Here is a 27088-nt window from a genome sequence, read left to right as displayed (position 1 = left end):
TTATTTTTTTTTTTTGTTTTTTTTTGTAATACATTGTTTTACTTTAGGGGCCATAAAAGCCCTACTTTGGTCTCAAGTGGGTCAGATCAGTAAAGTACTATTATAAAAACCTACAAATAATGACAAATCCAAATTTTTCCTCCATTTTAGTGTAAAAAAGTGAAATTACATGAAAATGTGTACATTTACAAACTAGCCTTTCACAAAAACTATGTAAAACTAGTAATGTGTTAAGAGAAGCAAGTGCAATTTTACTAATGTTCTGCCGGTTACAAATATATTTTGTAAATTTGCAGATCCATCATGATCTGTAAGTTGTAAAGCACTTTTACAAATGATAAGCAGAGGCAAAATATGGTAAAAAAATTGCATTTATTTTTCATAATAAATTTCGTTTTTTAATGGTTGTTCATGTTATTCACATTTTTAAAAGGACAGTTTCCATAATGTAATTTTACTTTTTTCACTATAAAACACATTGAAATGTTTGGAGTTGGTATTATTTATGTATTACTGTATTATGTTATTAATTCACTGGTCCGGCCCACTTCAGATCATATTGGGAGGATGTGGCCCCTGAGCAAAACTGAGTTTGACAGCCCTGATCTTGACGCTACGGAAGAGGGTTAGGGTCACTGGGAAAAATAAAAAATAAAAAAATTATAAAATATAAAATAATTATATTATTTTTTTGACATTATTCCACAAGTGTGTGAAAAAGGCACACTTAGAGCTTAGTAAGGGCTTTGGTGGACGGGATACGGGTAAATTCCAATATATATATTCCAATTCAATTCCAATTCCTATGTATATATATATATATATATATATATATATATATATATATATATATATATATATATATATATATACCGCGGCGCGGCACCTCCGAGGTGCGGCTCCCAGTGTTGTCTTTTCCGTGGAAACCGGGTCGAAATGGCTCTTTGAGTGTTAAAGGTTGCCGATCCCTGCCTTACAACATAACAGAATCAAGATTTATTTAGACACGCAATTAGAACGGGTTAACGGAGGCAGCATAGACATCATATAGTAAAGACATGCACATTATGGACGCAACCCGTTGTAACGCCATTTTCGCTATACCGCCAATTTGGCCGTGAACGGAAAGTTGGCGGTATAACGAGAGTAGACTGTATATATATATATATATATATATATATATATATATATATATATATATATATATATATATATATATTTTATTATTATTACGAGAATAAAGTCAGAATTCTGAGGGAAAAGTCGGAATTCTGACTTTAATCTCGGAATTCTGACTTTTTCCCAGAATAATAATAAAATATACATATATATTGGACCGTAACCCTTTCATGCACGAATAATGAGAACCTTAATCAAGATTTTTTTCCCTGAGTGTTTTTATTTCTCTTTAAACATGAAAAAAACAATGTGATTGAAAAAATTCTTTATTTAAACATAAATAAATAAACAGATAAAATATATGAAAAGTAAAAAACCCATTCAAAAATAAAAAACTAAAAAACTAAAATATAATAACAATAATAATAATAATAATAATAATAATAATAATAATAATAATAATAATAATCGGTTGGACACCATGCGTTTAATTTTTGAAGCAACGAAACATGTATTTACTCATAAATTGTGTGAAAACTATGGGGGGGGCTTGTGATTCTGGGGGTTTATGCCTAGAGGAGATCTACACAATGTTACCAATTCATGTCAGAAAAGATACGTAGTGTCTTAAAACTTTAATAAAGATCTGTGTAAAAAATAAAATAAAATAAAAAATAAAAAATCCATGAATACACAAGAGAACAGCTGGAGAATAGCTGTCCACTGTAGTGACCACTATGCATGAAAGGGTTAATTTATTTATTTTTTTTCCCAGTGGCCCTAATCCCTTTCCGTAGAACACATCTTTCACCATAGATGGAGAAAAAAAAACACATCTTCTTCCAAGGGGATTTCTTCTGTTACACATTTTCATTTCTGCGTAAAAAAAACTCAGTCAGGTGGTGAGACTTTTACTCTGGAGGTGAGACAGGACGTGGCTGTGTGTATTTCTTAGACGTTTCATGTCAGATGTCAGAGTGTTCCTGTGCTGCTTGGTAGTAAACTGTGTGTTTGGTGTTTTGTCGGCTGATGTCAGGACTTTACTGTGGGAGTGGGACCTGGAGTGGACAGGGACAGTGGCTGAGTGTGGGTAAGTGACTGACAGAACATGGACTGGCATTAGTTAGACTATGGTTATGTCTAGTTTTTATTTTAGTCCACGACAGTAGGAGATGTTATAGGAAAATGGAAACATGGACAATCCGACCTTTAATGTGGGTCATTATTATCATAAATGCACCGACAGGCCAAATTACGCACCGTGCGTCACTGAATTCAGTCTAAATCCAGTCAAATAAAAAGGCTGACAGTGTGAAACTAGTGGTGGAGGAAGTAGGCAGATGGTTTACTTAAATAAACTAAAGTGACTTCTGCTTTCAAAACCTTACTTAAGGAAAACAACAAAAGTATGAGCATCCAAATAAAAAATAAAGACGCAAAAATCGACGCGTAAAATGGGTAGTTTCTGGATAATCAGTTATTTTAATAGAATACACAGGTCTGCAAGTTAAAGTAAGTGAAATTTTACCAAGTTTGAGTCACTAATAAAGAAAAATTAAGTCCAAAATTCTGGTTAGCTGTTAGTTTAATGTTATAAGGTTTTACCCCAAAGGAATGTTTGTGTCAGAGCAACAGATCCACTTCAGAAACTGTCTGTACATTACAATAGATTCACATTTTAGGTTCTTTCTAATGCAAGATTTATGCATCTATTGTATAAATTTACAAAAAAACAAAAAAAACAATACATGTGTAATAATACTCAATCAAATACGTTGAAAATATCAGTTAACCAGCAGTTTTGTCATTTGTTTTCCAATTCATCTTATTAACCCTTTCATGCATACTGCACTGTAAGACCGAATAAGTTGTGTTTACTTAGAAAATTTGAGTAAACCGGTTGCCTTAAAAAAATTTAAGTAATGAGTAATGAAAACTTGAGTGTATTAAACTTAAATGCTTGATTTGAATGGGATTGCTATTTTAAGCACAACACACTAAATGCCAAGTTAATTTAACTTAAAATTTGTTGCAATGTCAATTACTTTGTATAATCATTAGACTTAATATCATCAGTTCATTGTATTCGGTATCAAGGTGACTGAAATTAAAATGTGCTTCAAAACATACCACTTTATATACAGGGTGGGGAAGCAAAATTTACAATATTTTGAGGCAGGGATTGAAAGACAGTGTATGACCAATTAGTTTATTGAAAGTCATGAGAATTTATTTGCCACAAGGAAACTGACATCATAGAAAATGTTTTTATTCTATGTGTCCTCCTTCTTTCTCAATAACTGCCTTCACACGCTTCCTGAAACTTGTGCAAGTGTTCCTCAGATATTCAGGGTGACAACTTCTCCCATTCTTCTTTAATAGTATCTTCCAGACTTTCTCGTAATAGTTTTGCTCATAGTCATTTTCTTCTTTACATTATAAACAGTCTTTATGGACACTCCAACTATTTTTGAAATCTCCTTTGGTGTGACGAATGCATTCAGCAAATCACACACTCTTTGACGTTTGCTTTCCTGATTACTCATATGGGCAAAGGTTTCTGAAAAGGTATGGATAATAGTGTTAGGTATGATTATGACATCAATATATGTTTGGTTTCAAAACAATTGACGTAGTGCCTGCTGAGAAAAAACAACTAAATGTTCATTGTAAATTTGGCATCCCCACCCTGTAATTATTCAACTTATCGTATTATTGCATGGATGAAAGCCAGGCAGGAAAATAGATCATTTTAATTTGCCAATACTGATTGTACCTTCAAGTAGACAAGATGATACGATATGTTTGGAATATGTTTAATTAAAAAATCAACGGGAAATCCATTGTTCAGCCTGTGACTCTCACTCATGGTTCAGCGCTACAAAAATACAAACGCAAACACAAAAAGGCTAATAAACACTGCCATACACACATTAAGTCCAAATTAACACTAACACCACAACCCCGCTGAACCCCTGCACATAAAAATAACACATTTTCAACAACATGCCCAATTCCCACAATGCAATGCGGAGATAAAAAGGTGTGGTCATGACTAAAACTTAGTGATTTTAATCCATTCAACTTAAAAATTTTTGTTCTTTCGACTATGTCTACAAATTAGTAGAATATACTTAATATTTTATAGTAATGTAATAGAACTTAAATCATTTAAGTACATTGTAATTAAAGCATTTTAGTAAATACAAATTCCGGGCTTACAGTGTGGTCACTCCAGTGGACAGCTATGCTCCAGCTGTTCTCTGGTGTATTCATGGGTTTGGTTGTTTTAGTTTCGTATCATCCAGCACAGCACCATCCCATACACTGACATTCAGACCATTACTGTAACTCTACTGTTCTTTTTAAACCTGATCTGCAGAAATATGTTTTAGTGTAAATCAATAGCTAATTGTTATTAGACTGTAATTTAATCCTTTCATGCATGAATAATGTGAACCTTAATCAAGATATTTTTTTTCCTGAGTGTTTTTATTCCTCTTAAGGCATGAAAAAAAAAAAAAAAAGAAAAAAAATTATAAACCTATTTTTCATGGAGTTACAAAAACGTCCACTCAGCTAAAGAAGCAAAGAAACATGTATTTACTGATATACTGTGTGAAAACTATGAAATACAAACATGTTTAATGCTGCTAATATGATGTTTTCTCACATTTTAACATACCTGCATGGAGATAATGTGCAAAAAAAAAAAAAAAAAAACTTTTGGAAAAAAAACAAAAACAAAAAAACAAAAACAGTTAATTGCAGTCCAATAACAAATAGGATTTTGTTTTACATTTAAACATGTTAGTGCAGATCAGGTTTATCTAGAACAGTAAATTTGAAGTAATGGTATTACAGTGTATGGGATGATGCATAAGTGTATCCACTGTATTGGCTGATATGGAACTAAACCAACAAAATCCATAAATATACAAGAGAACAACACCTTTGAACAGCTGTCCACTGTAGTGACCACTATGCATGAAAAGGTTAAAAGTTCTCGTAATCAAAAAAAAAAAAATCAAACAAATTTTTTTTGCATATTATCTCCATGAAGTGAGTCATAACTAGTATTAGAGTATGTTTAAATATTAGAAAACATCAGATTAGCTGCATGAAAAATGGTTTTATTTCATAGTTTTCACTTTCTGATGATGGGTTTTAAATACACGTTTTTTTGCCTCAAAAATTAAACGTATGGTGTCCAGCTGAGTGGACATTTTTGTAACTCCATGAAAAATAGGTTCACAAAAAAAAAAAAAGTCAATTGCATTGTTTTTTTCATGCCTAAAGAGAAATAAAAACACTCAGGAAAAAAAAAAAAAAAATCTCAACTGAGGTTCTCATAAGTCATGCATGAAAGGGTTAAAGTATGTAAAGTATGTATCATCTAGATCAGGGGTGTCAAACTCATTTTCTTTCAGGTTCCACATTCAGCCCAATTTGATCTCCAGTGGGCTGGACCAGTAAAATAATAGCATAATAACTTGTAAATAATGACAACTCCAGATTTTTTATATGCAAAAAATAACATTAATTTATGAAAACATTTATATTTTACAAACTATCCAAACAAACAAACAAACAAAAAGATGTGAATAACCTGAAAAAACAGCAATTTCTGAAAAAAAATAAATAAATAAATAAGAAAAAAATGATCAATATTATGCTTCAACTTATGATTTACACATGTGCATTACAGATCAGATCTACCTAGACACAAAACAGGCAGAATATTGTTCAAATTGTACTTATTTTTCTTTAGACATTTCAGTTTGTTCATATTTGTTCAGGTTATTGATGTTTTATTATTAAAGGAGATCAGATTTTAATGTTCTTTGCAGTAAATCAAAGAGAAGAAATTGGTGTTGCCATTATTTACAGGCATGATGTCATATTATTTTTTTCACATTAAACCAAGAAGAAAATCTGGAGTCATTATTTCTAGTTTATTATGCTATTATTTTTTAGTTTGACACCCTTGACTGTTAATATCTTCTGCACTTTGCAAATTCATCCCGCGGGCCAGACTGGGACCGTTGCCGGGCTGGTTTTGGCCCCCGGGCCACATGTTTGACACCTGTGATCTAGATCATTGTTATAACTTATAATTATACTATTACTACATAAACCAACCACCAGAAGTACAACGTAAAGGAAGTAAAGTTGCCAAACATAATAACTGTTAAAATGATGTGTCTTTAATATAATGTAACCCTACGTAAAAATGACAACACTCAGAAGTTCATGACTTACTTTTCATAAAACCTTTTTTTTGTGTGTGTGTAAACATTTATCTGTGCATCTGTTCTTTAACCTTCCTCTTGTGTTAGGGTCGGTACTGACCCATTTTAGGATTTAAATGCATAAAAGAACCACAAAATATTTTTTTATTGCATCAAGGCTTTTTGACTTTGTCCGGAACCTCTATTTCAACAACATAATTGAAAAAAAAAAAAAAATCACTAAATTATGAAATGCTCTGGTTGAAATTATGACCTTTGTGTTGTTAGGGTCGGTTTTGACCCAGTTATAAAAAATATGATTATAAAGCAATAATTAGATCCAAAGGTGAAATCATAAGTGCACTGTCAGCCAACACACTGACAGCCAGCCCCACTACTAATCATGTGAGCTTTTGAGGATTCTCATTTTGCCTTGTTATCCAGTATACCTCCACTAAAACAAAACAAGCACAGACGGGTTTGTCCACACATGAGGTCAGTTCAGTATAGAGTTGGTGACTGGCACAGTGCACATTGAGGGGTATACTGTCAAAAAAAATGCCCAGAGGCCCATACCAAAAATATTAAAACCAATATTTTCATGGCTAAGGAAGCCTAAGGTACCCAAGAGATGAGAAACCAATTGGATGATAGATAATTATTTTATTATTTAATTACAGCTGATTTAAGACATGACAAAACTGACCCATTAACATAACAGATGGTAACCGAAAGCTAACACAAGAGGAAGGTTAAACCTTTGTAGTCTATATAAATGCAATCATTATTTGTATTATAATGAATTGCAGTTGCACTGTATTGTTAGACAAACTTGGAAATATTATCTAATAATAAATACTCAGATATAAAATTACTCACTTATTAAAATATTTGTTTACTAGTACTGTTTGTTTACTTTTTAATTATAATTCTTTAGTTTTTATGTCTTTTATCATTTATGTGGAAGAGCTCTATCTATCTATCTATCTATCTATCTATCTATCTATCTATCTATCTATCTATCTATCTATCTATCTATCTATCTATCTATCTATCTATCTATCTATCTATCTATCTATCTATCAAAAATCTATTAATGTTGTCTTATGTTGTGCTAAAATTGTAAAATAAACAAAAAATCCCAGTATGTATTTCCTCTGATCAAATTGAATCATCAGTAGGAGAACTGGACCAGCGGGGGGCATCTCTAAAGTGTAACAAAAAGCTAAGATTAAGAATTATCAACATAGAAAAAGAAGCATCTACTGGTATATTGTTCATGCCAAAACAAAAAAATAAACCTTGCTTTACTTCATCACATCAGCTTACAAGACACAGTAGATATAACCAGGTATGGGAATTTATAATGTTGGTAGTGATTACTTTGCTGATTCCTGATTGATTTTCTGTCTGAAAACAGTAAGTTTTGACAAATTTTCATTGTTTACATGGCAGGTTTATTTATATAGCACATTTCATGTACAAGACAGTTCAAAGTGCTTTACATAGAACATTAAAAGCATTACAGCAGGGAAGCAATATAGCACAGCAGTATAGGCATGAGGAAAAAATAAATAAATAAATAAATAAATAAATAAAAACTTTAAGCTTAAAAGAAACAGTGCAGATGTGAACTCATGAATAAAAACTCTATTCAAATGCGGCTAAGAACAGGTGGGTCTTTCACCTGGATTTAAATAAATTGAGTATTTCAGCTGATCTGAGGTTTTCTGGGAGTTTGTTCCAGACGTGTTGAGCATAGAAGCTGAACGCAGCTTCTCCAGGTCTGGTTCTGACTCTGGGAACTGACAACAAACTGACATAATTATTTTATTATTTCAGAACTTGACAGTAGTGTGGAAAACAGAAATTGACTCTTGTTTTTTTATGTTTCTAGTAGCACAGACTCATGATTTTGATGTTGTTTTGCAATGTCAGAAAAATAAGACAGCATTGATGAAAAGGAAGTGATAATTTTGGAGGCACATGATTTGGGTGGATTAGAATATTTGGAAGCCGTTCTTACTTCCTGTTACTATGTATAACTACAGGGTGGCATTAAAGTCCCTTTACAATTTAACACATTTATAACCAAAGAAAACGAGTAGACAAATCTGTGGAAATTATGTTAGAAATTATATTTTTATGTTGATGAAAATGTGTTATTTTTATGTGCAGGGGTTCAGCGGGGTTGTGGTGTTAGTGTTAATTTTGACTTAATGTGTGTCTGGCAATGTTTATTGGCCTTTATATGTTTGTTTGTTATATTTTTGTAGAGCTGCACCATGAGTGAGAGCCATAGGCTGAACAATGGATTTACTGTTCATCCGTAATTGGTCCTGTTTGATAAAAATCTTTATCCCTCGCCAAATTAAAAGCACTTCCTATATTGGCAAATTACAGTAAGCAGACTTCCTGCCTAACTTTCATCCATGCTACAATATGTTATGTTTAATGATTATACAAAGCAATTTATATTACAAAAGATTTTAATAGAAATCAACTTGGAATTGAGTACAATGAGCTGATGATATTAAGTCTAATGATTATACAAATTTTAAGTTAAATTAACTTGTAGTGATGGGACTTTTGGTTCTTTGAAGGGAGCCGTTCACTGAAAAAAGCCGTTCAAAAGACTGGCTCTTTTATGTTTTTTGCATTATTTTGAAACACCAATGTTTTAATGATTAAATAGGCTACATGTGATGATTGACATTACATTTTAAAGGTGTTTAATTGGCGCGGCAGTAAATATTATCTTACCGTAAAAAAGAATACTTAGTTAAAACGTGTGGGTTAAATACATGATATGAGAGGTGACATTAGGCAAATGCTGGAATTTGACAAAAAACATCACGGTACATTATGTGGACTAGTCTGTAGCCTAAAAATGAAGACGAAAATAAAAAAAAAATTCTTATGAAATAACATTTTATTATCCTCAAAACAAGAACAATAAATGTGTGTAAACATACGGAAAAAAATGCACAAAACACAACAGTGATTAATCACTGCAATTACTTAAATACCTGAACTGTAGTGCAATTCTCAGAACAAGAACAGTATGTTGGTAAACATACAGAAAAAATGCACAAAACACAAAAGCGATTTCTCATTGCAATTACTTAAATACCTTAACAACTGTAGTGCATTTTCCCTCAGAACAAGAACAATAAATGTGTGCAAACATACGGAAAAAATTGCACAAAACACAACAGTGATTAATCACTGCAGTTACTTAAATACATTCTCCTCCTGCCCAATGCCTCCCCAGTGACGTTAAATTGACAGGCAATGGGACAATCCCTCCTTTAAAAAAAAAAAAAAAAAAAAAAAAATGAACAGCTCTTTACAAAGACTCGGTTCCCATCGTTCATTTCAAAGAGCCGTTCAAAAGATCCGATTCGTTCGTGAACGTCACATCACTATTAACTTGGCATTTAGTGTGTTGTACTTACAATAACAATTACATTCAAATCAATTATTTAAGTTTAATACACTCAAGTTTTCATTACTCATTACTTAATTTTTTTAAGGCAACCAGTTTACTAAATTTTGTAAGTAAACTCAACTTATCCGGTCTTATAGTGTAGAATCGCTTCAGTGTATCGACTAAATATCAACTAAAAGGAATGTTGTTCTCTTTTCCAGACAGTAGTCATGCAGTCGTGACTGACCAGCAGGATGAACTATCTGCCTCTGACTCTTTATTTGATGTCGTTGCTTAATACCGGTGAGTTCCCTCATGTGAGAGAAAACGTGGATTATTGAGCTGAATGTTCCGGATGCCATTCTCCCTGACACACCCACTTGTATCTTGTGCTTTCTTTGAGTCACTCTGGGTCACGTGACATCTGATTGCTGTTGTTTTCACAGTGTTCACTTCCCTTCCTGCTCCGGTCAACGTTCATGTGGACTCTTTGAACTTCAGACATATCCTACGCTGGGAGCCGGGGCCTGAAACCCCTAAGGGCACACGCTATCTTGTCTATAAGAGGTAATTAGCCTGCTCACCATGTCGACGGCTGGTTCCTCATGTTTTTTCTTTGAAGTTGATAGGAAACTCTCCTATTCCACACCAGGCTGAGGTGTTATCGAGTGTTATATCATGGAGGCAAACTGCAGTTTAAATACAACCATGTCATGCGTGAGTTGTGATTAAAGATGTGACACCATACACAGGGTTCCCACAGGGCCTTAAAAAGTCTGAAAAGTTTTGAATTTACAAATCTGCATTTAATACCTTAAAAAGTCTTTAGAAGGTATTAAATTTGATATGGTTGGTCTTAAGTTATGTTGCCATAGATCAGGGGTGTCAAACTCATTTTAGTTCAGGGGCCAGATTCAGCTAAATTTGATCTCCAGTGGGCCGGGCCAGAAAAATAATAACATAATAACCTACAAATAATGATAACTCCAAATTTTTGTCTTTGTTTTAGTGTAAAAAAAACCCCAAAACATTAAATTATGAAAATGCTTTATTTATAGACTATGGTCAGCTGGTCAGTCACGACTGCATGACTACTGTCTGTAAAAAAAAAAAAAAAAAAACTGAAAAAACAAAAATTTAAATTAAAAAACATAAGAAAATTTAGTGCAATTTTAACAGTGTTATTCCTCAACTTCTCATTTCTCCATGTGCATTATGGATCAGATCTACAAAGACACTAAACACTGAGGAACAGGCAGAAAAATGGTTAAAATTGTGCTTAATTTTCTTTAGACATTTCAGGTTGTTCATATTTGTTCAGGATATTCACATTTTATTTTTACAGAATAGTTTGTTATTAGACTGTAATTAAATAATAATAATAATAATAATAACAATAATACATCAGTTTTATATAGCGCTTTTCTAAGTACTCAAAGACGCTTTACAATAAACAGCCAAGGGACAAACATACATCAAACGGGTAGACAGATACAGAGTTAACACTAAATGGTAATCAAAGAATGAATACAGAGACAAATACGGACAAAAGAAAACACACAAGAGACGGTAGATGAGAGTGGATGAGATTGAACAGGCATTAACAGTTTTCTTAAACAAAGTTTTTTTTTTTTTTGCATATTATCTCCATGAAGTCAGTAATAACTAGTATTAGAGTATGATAAAATGTGAGAAAACATCAAATTAGCCACATTTAAAAAAAAAAAAAAAAATTATTTCATAGTTTTCACACAGTATATCACTTTCTGATATTGCATTTTAAATACATGTTTCTTTGCTTCAAAAATGAAACACATGGTGTCTAGTTGAGTGGACATTTTTGTAACACTAAAAAATGTCAATCACATTGTTTTTTTCATGCCTAAAGAGTGATAAAAATACTCAGAAAAAGATTCTTGACTAAGGTCCTCATAATTCATGCATCAAAGGGTTGATCACATATACAGTGGTGTAACAGGTTCACATAAATGTCTGAAATTACAGAGGTTAACAATATTTTACATGAACAGTCACGTCATAGCATCAGTACTAATATTTACAGAAGTTAAAGTGCTCCATCACATTGATAAGAAAATTAACAAAAAAATATGTTGTTTCCGGGCCCTACATGGCCAGGCCCCTGCATACATTGCTTCCCTGATCCAGCCCTACAGCTCAACTCGTAGCTTGAGGTCTTCAGGACAGTACCTGCTGATGGTTCCACGGACCTGTTTTAGCACACGCGGTGACAGGTCTTTTAAAGCTGTGGCACCACGTCTATGGAATGACCTGCCTCTACACCTACGGTCCATGGACTCTGTAGAGAGCTTTAAGAAACACCTCAAAACCCTCCTGTTCAAAAAGGCTTTTTAGTCTCCCACCTGACCCAGGACCACCACAGACTGATTACACTCTATGTATTCATCATAACGTACTCCATGTGTCATCCCCCCCCCCAGTCTCTCTATATCTCTATCGCTCTCTCTTTTCTCCTCCTTTACTCTCTCTCTCTCTCTTTAACCCCAACTGGTCAAGGCAGACAGCCATCCTTCAGGAGTCTGGGTCTGCTCGAGGTTTCTGCCCGTTAAAGGGAAGTTTTTCCTCGCCACTGTCACCAATCACAAGTGTTTGCCCCTGAAGGATTCTGTTGGGTCTCTGTAAAGTTAATCTGATTCTGATTTGAACTGATAAAGCACTTTGTGACTCTGTTTGTGAAAAGTGCTCTATAAATAAAATTTACTTTACTTTACTTTACTTAGAAAAGCCAAACATCTTATTTTCACGGTTTGGTGTGGTTATTTTAGTACCTGCCTCTGTAAACCCCAGGAACCACCTTGACCTTTGATTTAGTCACGTTTTCTCTCACTGGTGGAAGATGTGACTTCAGGGTACTTCTCTCTCTTTGAATGTCAGCTATCTTTGTCTGACCATGGCTCAGGTTTTACATCTCGGTGGTTCATGTTTCCATCCATCGTCTTTCTTTTTTTTTGTTTTAAGTCTCGTATGATGTGCGTTGCAGCTGTGACCACAAACAGGCTTTTATACATATAAAGGAACCGGTGACTCAGTGGTGGGGATGTGCTTTGTGTGTGTGGGGTTTTCAGTTTCACATACTCAGATCGTTTATTTTCCAAATCACTGTGAATATCACTTATTTATATTTTTTATATATATTTACAGGGTGGGGAAGCAAAATTTACAATATTTTGAGGCAGGGATTGAAAGACAGTGTATGACCAGTTAGTTTATTGAAAGTCATGAGAATTTATTTGCCACAAGAAAATTGACATAATAGAAAATGTTTTTATTCTATGTGTCCTCCTTCTTTCTCAATAACTGCCTTCACACGCTTCCTGAAACTTGCGCAAGTGTTCCTCAAATATTCAGGTGACAACTTCTCCCATTCTTCTTTAATAGTATCTTCCAGACTTTCTCATAATAGTTTTGCTCATATTCATTCTCTTCTTTACATTATAAACAGTCTTTATGGACACTCCAAATATTTTTGAAATCTCCTTTGGTGTGACGAGTGCATTCAGCAAATCACACACTCTTTGACGTTTGCTTTCCTGATTACTCATATGGGCAAAAGTTTCTGAAAAGGTATGGATAATAGTGTTAGGTATGATTATGACATCAATATATGTTTGGTTTCAAAACAATTGACGTAGTGCCTGCTGAGAAAAAACAAATAAATGTTCATTGTAAATTTTGCTTCCCCACCCTGTATATTTTAACACTTATTATATATGTAATTTCTACCTGCATGTTTTTGTTTTTTTTCCTGCTAACTATTCTAAACTTGTTTCTTTCTATGCAGCTCCAACAACAACAACAAGCGTACGTTGATGCGTAATGTCACATCAACATCAGTAAGGTTTAGACTGAAAGAAAAAAACTTGAAGTATACTCTGACTGTCATTGCATCCTACAACGGCACCCTGTCACCGCAACGAAAAGTCTACTTCACCCCTTTTAAACACAGTAAGTCGACATTAGCTTCTATTTGGATTTGATGTTTGGCTGATGGTGTCTGTCACTGCATCAAGTACTGAAATGAAAGTATAATTTAGTTTAGAAAGGTGGTTCGGAAGTTGGAGGTACATTTACCTTTTATTTGTCTTTTGTCATATGAGAACGATTAATTCTGTTTTTCAACAGATATCTTTTAGTGTGAACCTAAATCTATCGGCTGGTTAATGTTTAAAAATTCAGCTTTAAATTTCTTTACTGCTGGATATATGAAATCTGTTTTAAGGACAACAAAAGTGCAGTCTACGACAGCGTATTAGGGCCACATAAGAAAAAAAAAAACGCTTGTCACTACAAGAATAAAGTCATTATTTAACGAGAATAAAGTCATAGTTTTTAAAAAAAACTCATTATTTAACGAGAATAAAGTTGTTATTTAACGAGAATAAAGTCATAGTTTTTAAAAAAACTCATTATTTAACGAGAATAAAGTTGTTATTTAACGAGAATAAAGTCGTAGTTTTAAAAAACTCATTATTTAACAAGAATAAAGTTGTTATTTAATGAGAATAAAGTCGTAGTTTTAAAAAAACTCATTATTTAACGTGAATAAAGTCGTTGATTAACGAGAATGAAGTCATTATTTAACGAGATTAAAGTCGTACTTTTATGAGATTAAACTCATAATATTTTGAAAATCCGACAGAGTTTCTGGTTTTACAGCAAAGGCAACACGCAAAACAGCAACTTTCCCTTCTGTTGGACTCCAAAACTCAGAGCAGAATCCACACAGTTTGTTCAGAAACACCAGACCCTCTCTGTGTAGCTCTCTGGTGGAACCACTGATAGCCCTACAGATGAACACTTCATCAGTTTCTCCTCCACAAAAGAGGAAATTTGTTACAAATCAGTTCGATTCTTGCAACAAATCCAAATGTGTGTAAACTCGCTTCAAAGTCCTTAGACTATGTTGATGGAGGATAGACTCAGTATTTGGCCTTTGTGCCGAACCCCCAAATGAAAGAAGAACTACACTAAATGTTCACAGTTCTACATCAGTGAGTGGGTACAACTTCTCATTATGTTATGACTTTATTTTCATTAAATAACGAGTTTATTCTTGTTAAATAATGACTTTATTCTCGTTAAATAATGAGTTTTTTAAGACTACGACTTTATTCTCATTAAATAACAACTTTATTCTCGTAGTGACAAGCGTTTTTTTTTTTTTTTTTCTTATGTGGCCTTAATACGCCATTGTAGCAGTGTATTTGCAAAAGAAAAACTAAATTGCATCCCTTATCTGTTATTACGTGACCCTGACCTGGTCAAATCCAATGAAATGAGGTGAGGGAGTATGGTAGCACAATTCAGCGTTACACCACGTTGAAGCTATTGAAGAATCTGCCAAAATTAGGCTGTAGGTTTGTTTTTGTTTTTTAAATTATTTTAGCTAATGTTTGTTGGCTAAAATAATTTTCTTGTAAATTCAATTCAGTTCAATTCAATTCAATGAAATGCAACAGTAATACCTGGTGCATTGCTACATTGCACCTAAGCAATTAGCAATTCATATTTTTTGATTGATAAGGTCATATGATAGTGACTTTATATCTATGTTGAATTGTAATTTTACATTAGACCTTTTTTTTTTTGCATTTTACTGCTTGTTCTTTGTTATGTATTTGTTATGTAATTTATGATACTATCATCAGCATTTTGTCTAAAAGATTGCATGATTGCATTTTTAATTACATGATATTCTCCTGAGACCTAGCAATGTATTTTTGTCCTCTGTAGTGGACAAGTTTCACAGCTTTACTTTAACCCTTTCATGCATGAATTATGAGAACCTCAGTCGAGATTTTTGTCCCAAGTGTTTTTATTCCTCTGTAGACATTAAAACAACAATGCAACTGAAATTTTTTTATGAACTTATTTTTCACGGAGTTACAAAAATGTCCACTTAGCTGGATACCATGCATTTAATTTTTGAAGCAAAGAAACGTGTTTAAAACCATCATCAGAAAGTGATATACTGTGTGGAAACTATGAAATAAAAACATTTTAATGCAGCTAATCTGATGTTTTCTCGCATTGTATCATACTCTAATACTAGTTTATTACTCACTTCATAGAGATAATATGCAAAAAGAAACCCATGAATGTACAAGAGAACAGCTGGAGAATAGATGTCCACTGTAGTGACCACTATGCATGAAAGGGTAAAAAAAAATGTCTACTGAAAAGGACATTATATAAAAAAAATGTATCTGAAGAAACTGTTGCATCATGCTGTTTCCAATTAAGGCAATTATTTAATATAAAATGTCTACTTACTTGGTCTCAGTAGGATATGGTGTATAATTTGCTTTTCATTGATGAGTATATGCAAAAAAAAAATCCACTAAATACTTTTACTCACATGATTTTAGTTTACAGATCCAAAAATATCTAATGTTTTCTTTCTCTACCAGCACATTTAGGTCCTCCACAAGTCACACTGGCAGGATGTGGCAACTGCATTAAAATTAATATTTCGTTGCCCGAGGCTGAAAAAGAAATCCAGGAGACATACGATCCAGAGTTTAAAATTGCATGGAAAAAACGTGGAGGCGATAAACCAGTAAGAAATGCATTTTTTTAAGGCCTGGTTCAGGTCAACCAGATCTGTTGTTTCATCTGATGGGTTTGAAGTTTAAAGGTTCCAGATATAATATGTTTACAGGTTTCCAAATGACTACAACAGTGTCAGATGGTGCATGATTTATGAATAACAGGCACAGATAACATTGTCGTGAAAGAGTCTGTTTTAACCCAAACTGTGATCTTCTCCTAAACGTGAAGTAGTTGTAGTGGTTAACCCATAAAGACCCGAACATCCACCACCGACCAAAACCATCTACTGATGTAACTGTTTAATACCTGTTATACCAGTTTGTCATCTTTTCATGCTCATCAGATATGACCCATTTGGACGTTCAGACGCTCTGTAGTTACTGTGGAAACACCGTCATCTTCTACAACATTGATTCACCAGTAAAATCCATGAAGTTGGATCAATGACAGTGGATGGACACACTTGGTTTATGTTCAGTTAATGATAGATTTGACTGAAAAAGTCACTTTTTCTGCAGTTTTGTCTGTTTTTGATATAATAACCCTCAACTTTAATTTGAGCTTTTATGAGCATCTACATCAGGGGTGCCAAACTCATTTTCTTCCGGGGGCCACATTCAGCCCAATTTAATCTGAAGTGGGCCAAACCAGTAAAATAACAGCATGACAGCCAATAAATAATGACAACTCCAAATTGTTTTAGTGCAAAAAATGACATTCAGTTATGCCAGTATTTACGTTTACACACTATCCAAACAAAAACAATGTGAATATCCTGAAAAAATGAAATTTGTTAAGAAATATAAGTACAATCTTATCAATATTTTTGCCTCGACTTCTCATTTATACATATGCATTACAGATCAGATCTACAAAGGCACAAAACATTTAGTAACAGGCAGAATATTGTTAAAATTGCACTTAATTTTCTTTAGACCTTTCAGGTTGTTCATATTTGTTCAGGTTATTCACATTTTATTTTTAAAGGATAGTTCGTTACTGTAAATATTTTCATAATTTAATGTTTTTTTGCACTAAATCAAAGACAAAAAATGGGTGTTGTCATTATTTATAGGTTATTATGATATTATTTTTGAGTTCGATGCCCTAGCTTGCACTTTGCAAATTCATCCCGCAGGCCAGATTGGAACCTTCAGCAGGCCAGTTTTGGTCCCCGGGCCGCATGTTTGACACATGTGATCTACACGATCAGTAAATAAAATAGAGGAAAATATCTGATTTATAATGATAAAATACAAATTACAGAGGACAATATTATAAATAAATCATGATAAATCACTTAAGAAACGTTAGGTATAGAGAAAATTTAATTTTGGAACTGACATAAAAGTAACATTGGGTCTTTATGGGTTAAACCTTACCAAACTGCGATGCAAATATGATCTATCCCCTTGCAGAGTGAGGAGTCTATGACAAAGATCTCATTTGACAAACAAGTCTGATTTGCCTACTGTCTGAATAAGGACATGGAAAGTCAGCTCTGAAAGTACCATGTAAATTGGCCAACATCCTACATAAGAACCATGAAACACCATCACCACAAGAGAATTGTCTGTTATCACTGACAAATGTTACTATTAAGTTTACAAAATAGTTTAAAGTTGTCGTCTTCATCCCCTGTGCAGTATGCAGGCAGTGACAAGAAACTCCATATTCACAGGTTGATTATGTTTTGTTTATTTTTTTTTCTTTATCTGAACAAAAAAAACAAAATGGAAATACTCAGTATCAGGATTCAAGAATGTTTGAATTTTTCTGCATTTTTATAACAGAGAATTAGTAGAGATTACCAGATTACTGGAGAAAACATTTACTGCTGTCTTGTATTAAGTATGTTTTCCATTTTTCTTGCTTTTTCATTGAATTTAATTTTCATACTGTTAATTTTAGAAGGTTAGAGACTGACAGTTTTATTAACCCTTTCATGCATGAATTATGAGAACCTTAATCAAGATGTTTTTCCCCAAGTGATTTTTGTTCCTCTTTGGCCATGAGAAACAAAAAAAACAATGAGATTGAATTTTTTTATGAACCTATTTTTTTGCACAGTATTCTGTATAACCTAGATACTAATTCCTTACGATATGTTTTTTATTACTTTTTTTTACTCTGTCCAAAATGCAACACATTATTTGTTGGTTCATGATCAGTTATTAACATTGGCAGAATAATGTGTATGAATACAAAGGGACATGAACAATGATACATATTAGGATTATACAGAACAGATTAACCCTTTCATGCATGAATTATGAGAACCCTCATCAAGATTTTTTTCCTGAGTGTTTTTATTCCTCTTTAGGCGTGAAAAAAACACAAAACAAAACAAAACAAAACAATATGATGGATTTTTTATGAATCTATTTAATCATGGAGTTACAAAAATGTCCACTCAGCTGGACACCATGTGTTTAATTTTAGCAACAACAAAACGTGTATTTACTACATGTATTTACTGATATAAGGTGTGAAAACTATGAAATAAAAACATGTTTAATGTAGCTAATATGATGTTTTCTCACATTTTATCATACTCTAATACTAGTTATTACTCATTTCATGGAGATAATATGCAAAAAAAAAAAAAAAAATTGGTTAAAAAAAGCAACAACAAAAAAAAAAAAGTCTTGTTAATTACAGTCTAATAACAATTAGCTTTTTTTTTTTTACACTCAAACATGTTACTGCAGATTAGGTTTATGTAGAACAGCAAAGTTCCAGTAATGGTATGAAATGCAGCATATAGGATGATGCATAAGTGTCCATTGTATATGGAACTAAAACCACAAAATCCATGAATATACAAAAGAACACCTTTGAACAGCTGTCCACTGTAGTGACCACTATGCATGAAAGGGTTAATATTAAGTGAGTTTCAGTGGATAATAAGGTATAATATTTATTAGAAGCCAAAAATAGCAAGATATGTCCCATTTACAAATACTATAATCAAATCTAGACTGTAACACTTAGCACCATTGCAGTATGTTGTATTAATGTATGATGCCCTATAATGAAATCCATATGTTGCTATCCATTATTGCTACGTACACAAAACTTTTCAGTTGTTTACTGAATAAGGCTAATGTAATTGAAAGGAAAAGAAATAATCCTTTTTGCAGCAGTTTGCATCAAATTTTGCAGACAAAATAAAGTACTGTGATGGAAAAACAGAATGATAAACAAAAAGACAGGTTTCAGATGAGGCCATAGTGATAATAATTTCTCCGTATTTGACCCGCAGATCAGCATCAAAACACCAAACAAGAATTTCACTCTTGACAACTTAGTACCTGGCACAAAGTACTGCATACAAGTGACGCTGGAGACATATCTAAACGAGAATGTCATTCCGTCGAACTGGAGCTGCATCGACACAAGCATGTTGGAGCCGCCTAGAGGTAAAATTAAAACTCATATTTAGTGTTGAATAGAAATACGCCAGTAGATGCTGCAAAACTGTAAGCTAGCTGATAAAGATTTGATGATCAATATGTCAACAAAATACTGTAATGAGTTATTCAAAGCCGCTCAATACCCACAATGGACTAGTATAAGTATGATTCTAAAGCAGGGGTCTCAAACATGCGGCCCGGGGGCCAAATGCGGCCCACTAAAGGTTCCAATGCGGCCCGTGGGATGAATTTGCAAAGTGTAAAAATTCCACAGTCAAGGCTGTCGAATTTATTTTAGTTCAGGTTCCACATACAGACCAATATGATCTACAGTCAAATAATAACATAAAAACCTACAAAAAATAATGACTCCATATTTTTTTCGCAGTTTGATGTGAAAAAAATATTACACTATGTCTATAAATGATGACAACTTCAAATTTTTGTCTTTGTTTCGATGAAAAAAATAACATTAAATTCTGAAAATACTTACATTTACTGTACAAACTATCCTGAAACAATAAAATGTGAATAACCTGAACAAATGTGAACAACCTGAAATGTCTAAAGAACATTAGGCACAATTTTTACTATTTTCTGCCTGTTACTAAGTGTTTAGTGTCTTTGTGGCAGATACTTCAGGGCAAAAATAGGGCTGACAACCCACTCCAGGACCCACAAAAACTGAACTCAAGGTTGTCATTGAGACTGATGGACGAACAACAGTCTCTATGTAGATCTGATCCATAATGCACATGTATAAATGATAAGTTGAGGAATAATATTGTTAAAATTGCACTTATTTTTCTTCAGAAATTTCAGTTTTTTCAGGTTATTTACATCTTTTTTGTTTGGATAGTTTATAAAAGTAAGTATTTTCATAATTTAATGGGTTTTTTTGCACTAAAACAAAGACAAAAATTTGGAGTTGTCATTATTTATAGGTTATTAGACTATTATCTTACTGGTCCGGCCCACTTGAGATCAAATTGGGCTGAATGTGGCCCCTGAAAGAAAATGACTTTGAGACCCCTGTTCTAAAGAGTAGTTTGCAATATGTTAACCTAAACTTCACCTGAATGATCCAGATACTTTCCAATAGAGGTAGACATAATACAGTTGTGGAAAAAATGACTAGACTACCCCTTGTTTCTAGTACAACTAAAGGTACATTTGTTTGGACAAATATAATGATAACAACAAAAATAGCTCATAAGAGTTTAATTTAAGAGCTGATATCTAGCCATTTTTATGGTTTTCTTGATAATAACCAAAATCACTTCAGTTCGTACATCAATAGTTATGGCATTGTACTGACAAAAACAGTGCTTTTAGGCATTCCATGTTTTTTTTCTTTCTGTTTTAGTCACATGATACACACAGGAGTTAGTACTTAATTGCATAACCATTGTTTTTGATGACTTTATGGTCTAATAATTTTTTTCCGTGTCTGTATGTGCCAAATTTATTGATAATGGATGATTTACTCACTGTAATTTCATCATTTTGCTTTCATGTTTTGTTGTTGTTGGTAGTGAACTGATGATCCTTGGATTTCTGGGGATAAAAAAAGAGTCTGATTATGTGACCATTATCTAGCGAACTTACAGATATTGTTTCCTGACATAAATATACTTAAACAGATTATTTACTTATATTACCTTATGTTGCAGGTTTTACACATATGAAAGTATTTTTGCAGCATAGTACATACATACTTACACTCTACCAGTATTTTTAAGCAGCCATGTTGGTACTTTTATTGTTCTGTTTATTTATAGGACAGTACTGGTACTTGTATTTTAACAGAGTCTAAATATTTTTATTTTATGCAGGTGCAGTTTCTGCTGTTTTGATTACTGTATTCAGCGTTGTGATCGTCTTCGTGTTCTCCCTCTACTACACTGGATTCATCTGTAAACTCAAGGCTGCTTTGCCCAGATTTCTGACTGTAAGGAAACATTTGTTTGTCTCTGAAGTTCATAGCCCAGTGGTTCCCCACCTTTTTTTGGTTCGTGACCCCATTTTAACATCACAAATTTCTGGCGACCCCAGCCAGACATTCAAAACCGAGACTTTTTTTTTTTTTTTTTTGCTAAAATTAATTTATTTTTGATCATATAATAGTTTGCTATACTATGTTGCAAATAAACATTAATTTCAAATGACATTTAGTCTATATAATGTATATTATTATGGACAGAGGCAGAAAAGCCAGGTGCAGATTACTGCACAAAGTGAGAATTTGATTTTCCTTGGTCAGGGTATGTACAGTCAGTCCAGTTTGGATTTACAAGGCTGACAATTAATACTGAACAAACAATAACTCAAAGTATGAATTATGAAAGAGATGCAGCATCTGAAACCAACCACAATGAACATTTGAAAGATAAACAGTACCACAGTGATTAAGTTTCAGCTTCACAGTTTGTTATGTCTTTTATGGATTGGGATTGTCTCTGTCAACTCACCGTACATTTTTATTAGTAAGTTTTTTTTTGTTTTTTTTGTTTGTTTTTTTTTAAATCAGTTACTAGAAATTTCAGGTGACCCCATTTGAATTCCAGGCGGTCCCGACCCCAAGGCTGAAAAACACTCTCATAGCCACTTACCTTGGCTTTGCTGTTTACACTGATTTATTCCATTGCATAAATTATGTTGGTAGTTTTTGCATTATTCTACTAACAGACTGAAAGACAGACAGAGAAGGAATGAAAAACAGACAAACATGAGTGTTCAGATCCTCAGCAGAGGTAAAGATACAATCAATTTATAGAATATTGTACATTCTTTAAAAAAAAACTCCACATGAAAAAGCATGAAGGAGCAGTTTCATTTTCAAAGCCCTACGTTTGGAGGAAGTAGTTTTAAACCTCCTGTACATTACCAGAAATCACATGCACATATAAACATCACCTGTTCAGCCTGTCACACATCATACCAGACGATAAAGATCATTCAGCTGTCTGTTGTAGGCTTTAGATACGTCAAAGACATAGTGTTTAGGTATGTATGTTGAGGCTTGAATGGATCAGTGGGAGGGACGCTTTTCTGTGATTAGTTGTTGTACTGTTAGCTGCTATAGCTAACATGACCTAGTTAATTAGACCATTATTATGCTGATTAGCTGTGTTGAAGGAATATTTCTTTTTTGTCATCTGACTATATCTGCCATATACTTACATATACATGAAAAGCGTCAAACTTTAAAGCTTTTCGCTGTAAAGCAGGGGTGTTAAACATGCGGCCAACTCCGGCCCGCCAAAGGGTCCATCCGGCCCGCAGAATGAACTTGGATAGTGTAAAAATTACACTGAAGATATAATCAACCAAGGATGTTGAACTAGTTTTAGTTCAGGTTCCACATACAGATCATTGTGATCTCAAGGAAAATAATAACATTATAACCTATAAATATTGACTCCAAATTTTCTTCTTAGTTTAATGTGGAAAAAAATATCATGTTATGCCGATGAATAATGACAACTTCAAAATTTTCTCCTTGTACAGTGCAGAAAATAAAAATTAAAAAAAAACATTTAATTATGAAAATCTTTACATGAACAAATTATCCTTTAACAATAAAATGACAATAACCTGAAATGACTCTAGAAAATTAAGTGCAAATTTAACAATATTCTGGCTGTTACTGTTTTATTCCTTTGTAGAACTGATCCATAATGCACGTGTATAAGTTGAGGCACAATATTGTTAAAATTGCACTTAATTTTCTTAAGAAATTTCAGTTTTTTCAGGTAATTCACATCTTTTTTGTTTGGATAGTTTGTAAATGTAAATATTTTCATAATTTAATGTTTTGATTTTTTTGTTTTGTTTCTTTTGCACTAAAACAAAGAGAAAAAAATAGGAGTCATCATTATTTATAAGTTATTATGCTATTTTTTTTTTTTGCCCCACTTGAGGTTAAATTGGGCTGAATGTGGCCCCTGAACTACAATGAGTTTGACACCCCTGCTGTAAAGCATTTTAAAACTAGAATAACCTGCCAGTGAATGTGCATTTTTGCACTGTTTTGTGTGTTTTCACAATTCTATAGCATAACATTTGTTTCACACTGATCATTTGCTTTGTTTTTTTGCTTTGTGTAAAATAGAGCTGCAGCCATCAATTAGTAATGAATTAACCTGTCGATTATTTTCTTCAATTCGGTTCAATTAAATGATTATTTGAATAAGTGAAAAAAATAGTAAAAATGTGCAAAAGACATGTCTGAAAATGGCAACTTGTCCTTTATTCCAGAACCAGCTGAAATAACAACCACAATAGGAAAATAATATATAAACAAGTGGTGCCAGGCACAACAAACCCCACCCCTCACATGTATTGTAGCTTATTTTGGCATCAATCCCGCTGATGCCATCATGTCTATGTTTGTGCCGATGTCAAAATATCAATTGCCTTTATATACAGGGGTTGGACAAAATAATGGAAACACCTAACATTGTGGCATTATAGAAGGTGTTTCCATTATTTTGTCCAACCCCTGTATGTGCCAAGTTTGAAGTAAATTGAAACAAAATTGATGTTTTATAGACATTTGAAATTTCACCCATTATAAGTAAAAGGGAGAAGAAAAAATATTTTAAAAATTCATAAAAAATTTGAACTTTGACTTGCTTTTCCCAAAATGTAACCACATCTATTCTGAGTCACTGGTAATCTATAAACCCAATTTGGTATGAATTCAACCAATAGTTTTGCTGCTACAGTCTTAACAACAAACCAACAAACAAATAAGTTGAACCAAAAACAATACCCCTTGCTTCCCCTTCAGGGGGCGGGGTAAAAATATCTAAATAGAAATAACAACAATAACAACAGTGTAAAATTACATATAAAAATATCTGTAGACATATAGAAATAACAACAATAACATTAAAGTATATATAAAATTATCTCTATATAAAAAATAACAGCCAGCTGACATCTACAAACAGTATGTGCACTGTAGTCTTCAACAAACTTACTAACAATTTAAGATGTAACTGACACACAACTTTGTGGTGATCCTGGCATCCATAAGCATCCATGTGAAACTCAACAATGGAACCAATGTTTAGCAGCAGTGAAATTAAGGAAAAAAGCTTCAATTAAGGAAAATTGGAATCAAATAATATTTTTATTGATTTGAGTCAGTTAATCCAGGGGTGTCAAACTCATTTTAGTTCAGGGGCCACATTCAGCCTAATATGATCTCAGATGGGCAGGACCAGTGAAATAATAACAGTGAAAAAAGTTTCTTCAGTTTAGAGGTGAAACGATTAATGGACTCAAAGTGATCCAAAAAAAAATCATTCAACCACAATTCTCCTGAATCAAAGCTTTGTTTCCTTCATTTCTCTGCCTTTAAACATTGGTTCCACTGTTGTGTTTCACACAGACACTTATTGTGATGCAAAAAGAAGCTTCATTTCAGGAAAACTGCAATAGAATGTTTCCCTTCAATCAATTCCAGTCGATTAATCGAATCGTGAATTTTTACATTCGCTTCAAGCACCTAATCGATTAATCGGTTGCAGCTCTACTTCAGTTGTGATCAAGTTGACATCTGTAAAATTTTCTTTGAAATCTGATTAACATGAACAACTGGAAACATAAGAAAAGCAAGTGAAATTTTAACAATATTCCACCTCAGATTTTCAGTTTATCATTTACACATGTGCGTTACAACTCACATTGCAATTACAAATATACAAAACATTTAATAACAGGCAAAATGTTGGTACAATTGCATTTACTTCTCTTAAGACATTTCCAGTTGTTCATATTTGTTCAGATAATTCACATTTTTTTCTTGTTAATGTAAGTATTGTCATGTAATTTTAGTTTTTTACACTAAAACAAAGAGAATTTTTGCAGTTTTCATTATTTATTGGTTTAATATGATAATATTTTACTGATCTGACCCACTTGAAATCTGATTGGCGTGTCTGTATATGTCAGTATGTGGAACCTGAACTAAAATGATTGTTAATATTCAGTGTAATTTTTGCATTTCACAAATTCATCCCAGGGGCCGGATTGGACCCTTTGGTGGGCCGAATTTGGCATTAATCGTTTCAGCTCTAATATAAAATAATAAATGTTCTGCCTCTTCGTCTTCACTACTTCTTGCTGTATTTTCTTCTACTTAAGATGGTTCTGATCCAGGACTACACCCTGACACCAGAGAGGACCATCCCAGACCAGATCTTCATCAACTCAGAGACAGACAGACAGAAAAACCGGTCCGTGATACCACAGCCTGCCACCGGGGGCGCTCACTCAGATGAAGAGGATGAAGAGCAGGAAGAGGATGAAGACCAGGCCTACATGAACCGAGACAATGGGCTATCGTCGGGAATTGGCTCCTGCCAGGAATCCTGCGACGTGTCGGGAAGCAGCAAACCAGTGGCATCAGTGGACTCTGGGAATCTGAGCGACAGGATGTCAGCTGAGGTGGAGGCAGAAGAAGAGTGTGATGCCCAAGGTGAAGGAGCAGAGGACTCGTTTATATCTGGGAGGAGCCAAACAGGAGACACAAATGAACTGGAGGAGGTGGAGACAGAGGAGGTGTGGGAAAACTCTGGGAGCGTAAACCTGTTCTCAGTCACTCTCGCTGCACTAGATGGACACAAAGAAGAAGAAGAGGAGGAGGAGGAGGAGGAGGAGGGGGGTGCAAGAGACTTCTTAAAATCTGATTTGGAGTCTTTACTTCCCAGAGACACTAAACATACTCAAGGCCTCATAGACTCACAAACTGAGACTCAGTCTGACGATCTGAAAGCATCAGACTTTAATGAAACTGGATATGAGGGCAAATGGACAGACACACGGACGTACAGCCTCCAAAACTGTCAGACACAGAGAGAGGAGGAGGAGGAGGAGGAGGAGGAGGAGGAGTTCTCAGGATACATGAGTCATAGATGATATGATATGTTTATTAGAGCTGCTCCTGACCAAAGATTTTGTTATTTTGCCGAAATGGCAAGTTAAAGAAGAAACAATAACAGCAAAAAAACATTTACTAGGGTGGTCCAAAACAATTTTCTTTAAGATTCTCTGGATTAGAACCTTGCATTTGGTTCTATATCTGGCCAAATTACTTCGGTCCAAATTTTATGCAAATTAATTAATATTTAGAGGTTGCACAAGACACGAGAAGATTGCTCTACATGCTATAACATAACTAACCAAATGAATAAGGCATATTAGAATAATTTGTAATTTTATTCTCAAAATCAAACTGCCACTCGCATAAAAATGTTACTTAGAAAGTCCAGCAACCACTGTTGCTTTAT

General features: G+C 33.6%; 1 protein-coding gene across 1 annotated transcript; it reads left to right on the top strand.

The window, feature by feature from the left end:
* The first annotated feature begins 2089 nt into the window (after positions 1 to 2089).
* On the top strand, positions 2090 to 27088 carry crfb1 (cytokine receptor family member b1). Its single transcript, XM_030125141.1, has 8 exons — positions 2090 to 2209; positions 10002 to 10083; positions 10227 to 10347; positions 13601 to 13764; positions 16230 to 16378; positions 19637 to 19793; positions 21623 to 21738; positions 25944 to 27088. Exons 2-8 carry the CDS (start codon positions 10035 to 10037, stop codon positions 26715 to 26717), a joined length of 1530 nt encoding a protein of 509 aa, XP_029981001.1. The 5' UTR covers positions 2090 to 2209; positions 10002 to 10034; the 3' UTR covers positions 26718 to 27088.

The sequence above is a fragment of the Sphaeramia orbicularis genome, chromosome 21 (genome assembly GCF_902148855.1).
Source record: "Sphaeramia orbicularis chromosome 21, fSphaOr1.1, whole genome shotgun sequence".
Lineage (NCBI taxonomy): Eukaryota > Metazoa > Chordata > Actinopteri > Kurtiformes > Apogonidae > Sphaeramia > Sphaeramia orbicularis.
This window is presented reverse-complemented; position numbering and strand designations above follow the sequence as displayed.